Source organism: Frankliniella occidentalis, unplaced genomic scaffold (assembly GCF_000697945.3).
Source record: "Frankliniella occidentalis isolate FOCC.00 unplaced genomic scaffold, Focc_3.1 Scaffold190, whole genome shotgun sequence".
NCBI lineage: Eukaryota > Metazoa > Arthropoda > Insecta > Thysanoptera > Thripidae > Frankliniella > Frankliniella occidentalis.
The window spans coordinates 350555-352541 of NW_026267316.1; the positions used below are offsets into that span (position 1 = coordinate 350555).

Sequence of the window (1987 nt, forward strand, 5' to 3'; positions counted from 1 at the left end):
GTTAATAGATTAATCTCTGTCCTGTTTAACGGGAAGAGAAGGCCAGATTTTGAACTTTCATACATGATTGTCTTGAGGGTTACAAATTGCCAAGTGTGCGTATTAAGGTAAAATGCAGTTTGGTATGTTTACCCTTGTGCTGAATAATGCTTTGTAGATTGTAAAGTATATGGCAGGTCGGTTTAGACTAAGTCATAAATTTGATGGGTTGTTAATATTATTGGTTAATTTTTTTAGCTACAAAGTAGCTCGATCCAAGAGGACGAATTCAATTAACACGGTGGATGTTTCTTTTCCCTGCTGCTTGTAATGTGATGTATTTCATTGTAGACTACGCTGTGAAAATTTTTAGGTGGCATGGTGGCATTAAGTTGTGGTTGTGGTTGTGGTAGTTTTAGTTTCTAAATTATTATATAAATGTGGGGTACATAATGCCCAGGACATGTATAATATGAAAATCATGCTACTCATGTCATAAAGAAAAGAGTAATTACTTGCTGATAGGGCATATTTTCATTAATTTTTTTTTAAAGCGCCCTGCCTTTAGCAATGCTGAATAATGCTTTGTAGATTGTAAAGTATACAGCAGGTTGTGTGTCTGTCATAATGTTGGTTCAGACTAAGTCATAAATAAAGGTTGTTTATATTATTGGCTATTTTTAGCTACAAAGTAGCTCAAGCCAAGAGAACGTATTCAAATAACATTGGGTAAGCTTTCTTTCCCCTGCTGCTTGTAATGTGATGTTTTTGTACACTACACGCTGGGAAATATTTTATGTGGCAATTAAAGCAGAGCTTGAGTAATTAGCCTGGTGGTGGTTGTCTCCCCTGCTGTTTATAATGTGATGAACTTGCAGATCGAAAGCAATGCTTGAGGCATTAATTACCCTGGTGGTGGTTTGTTTGTGGTAGTTTGTGGCCTTGACAATGAGAACATTTTGAATAACTTCACATCCTGCCAACGTATAACAAATGCACTTGTAATGAAACATGTAATATTAATTTTACTGAAAATGATAGTCTTATATCCCAGTACGACATTAATCTCACTCTTTGATGCAGAGGTAGAATGTTTTCTCAAGTAGGTAGTTACTTGTGTCACCATTTATTCATAATTCCTCTTTACGTGTTGTTTTTTTACTAATAAAAAGTGTGAAATGACGCATCTTGCTGTGTTCCCTCACTTCTGTTAATCCATCAGACTCAAGCATATAAGTACACCAGAATTTGTGCGCCACCGCACTACTACCATGTCGGTCTGCGATGGCTCGGTCTCAGTAAGAGAGACAAACTTATGTGATTCCAACGGCCGCTATCTCTCTCGCACACCGAGCGATTGGTGCATGAATTCGGACAGAGCCCAATACTTTTTTATTATCTCTGCTTTTCTCAAGATCTCTACGCGTGCAATTATTCGTTTCAAGTCTGGCGCTGTCTGGCGGGAAGCGCTGCAGTAATGCCAACAAGCTGGCATTAACAGACGCCACCTTGATTCGATTTCATTTCATTTCATTTTCCGCACTCTCTTAATGACGTAACACAGTAATGGGACGAAAATAATTACAGCCCACATAATGACATCTTTGCCGAGGAGACGAAACGCCGAAACGTTCCTCGTCTAGTGCCGTGGAGTCGGGCCTAGCCTGTCTCCATGCTCGGTCTGCTAGCAGGCGCAGGCGCAGCGCAGTCTGTTGTGTTTTGGTTTGGTCAAACGAGAAGGTTATGTTTTCGTACATCACAGTGTTGTTTTCTAAGAAAAGTTTGCCATATTTTTTTACCGTCACAAGAGATGCGGTGTTGCCCTTTGAACATGGCGCCAATTGTATTCGGTGAGTCTGCATTCATATTGTAAGTTTACGGACGGATTTTCCGTTTTATGCTATGCAACTGTGATATGATGGAAAAAGTTTCAAAGCAACATGTGAAGTTTCTAGTTGCCTTAAAGGAGTGGTTTTCTATTAAAGCTTGCCAAATTTAATATGAGAGG

The 1987-nt window shown here is 39.2% G+C and overlaps 1 protein-coding gene across 1 annotated transcript in view; it reads left to right on the forward strand.

Moving 5' to 3' along the window:
- Window positions 1–1810: 1810 nt before the first annotated feature.
- The window catches only part of LOC127750437 (uncharacterized), a 16083-nt gene continuing 15906 nt past the window's right edge, over window positions 1811–1987 (forward strand). The window contains exon 1 of the mRNA XM_052272137.1: window positions 1811–1829. Coding sequence (XP_052128097.1) covers window positions 1811–1829 — 19 coding nt within the window. The remainder of the gene's footprint in view (window positions 1830–1987) is intronic.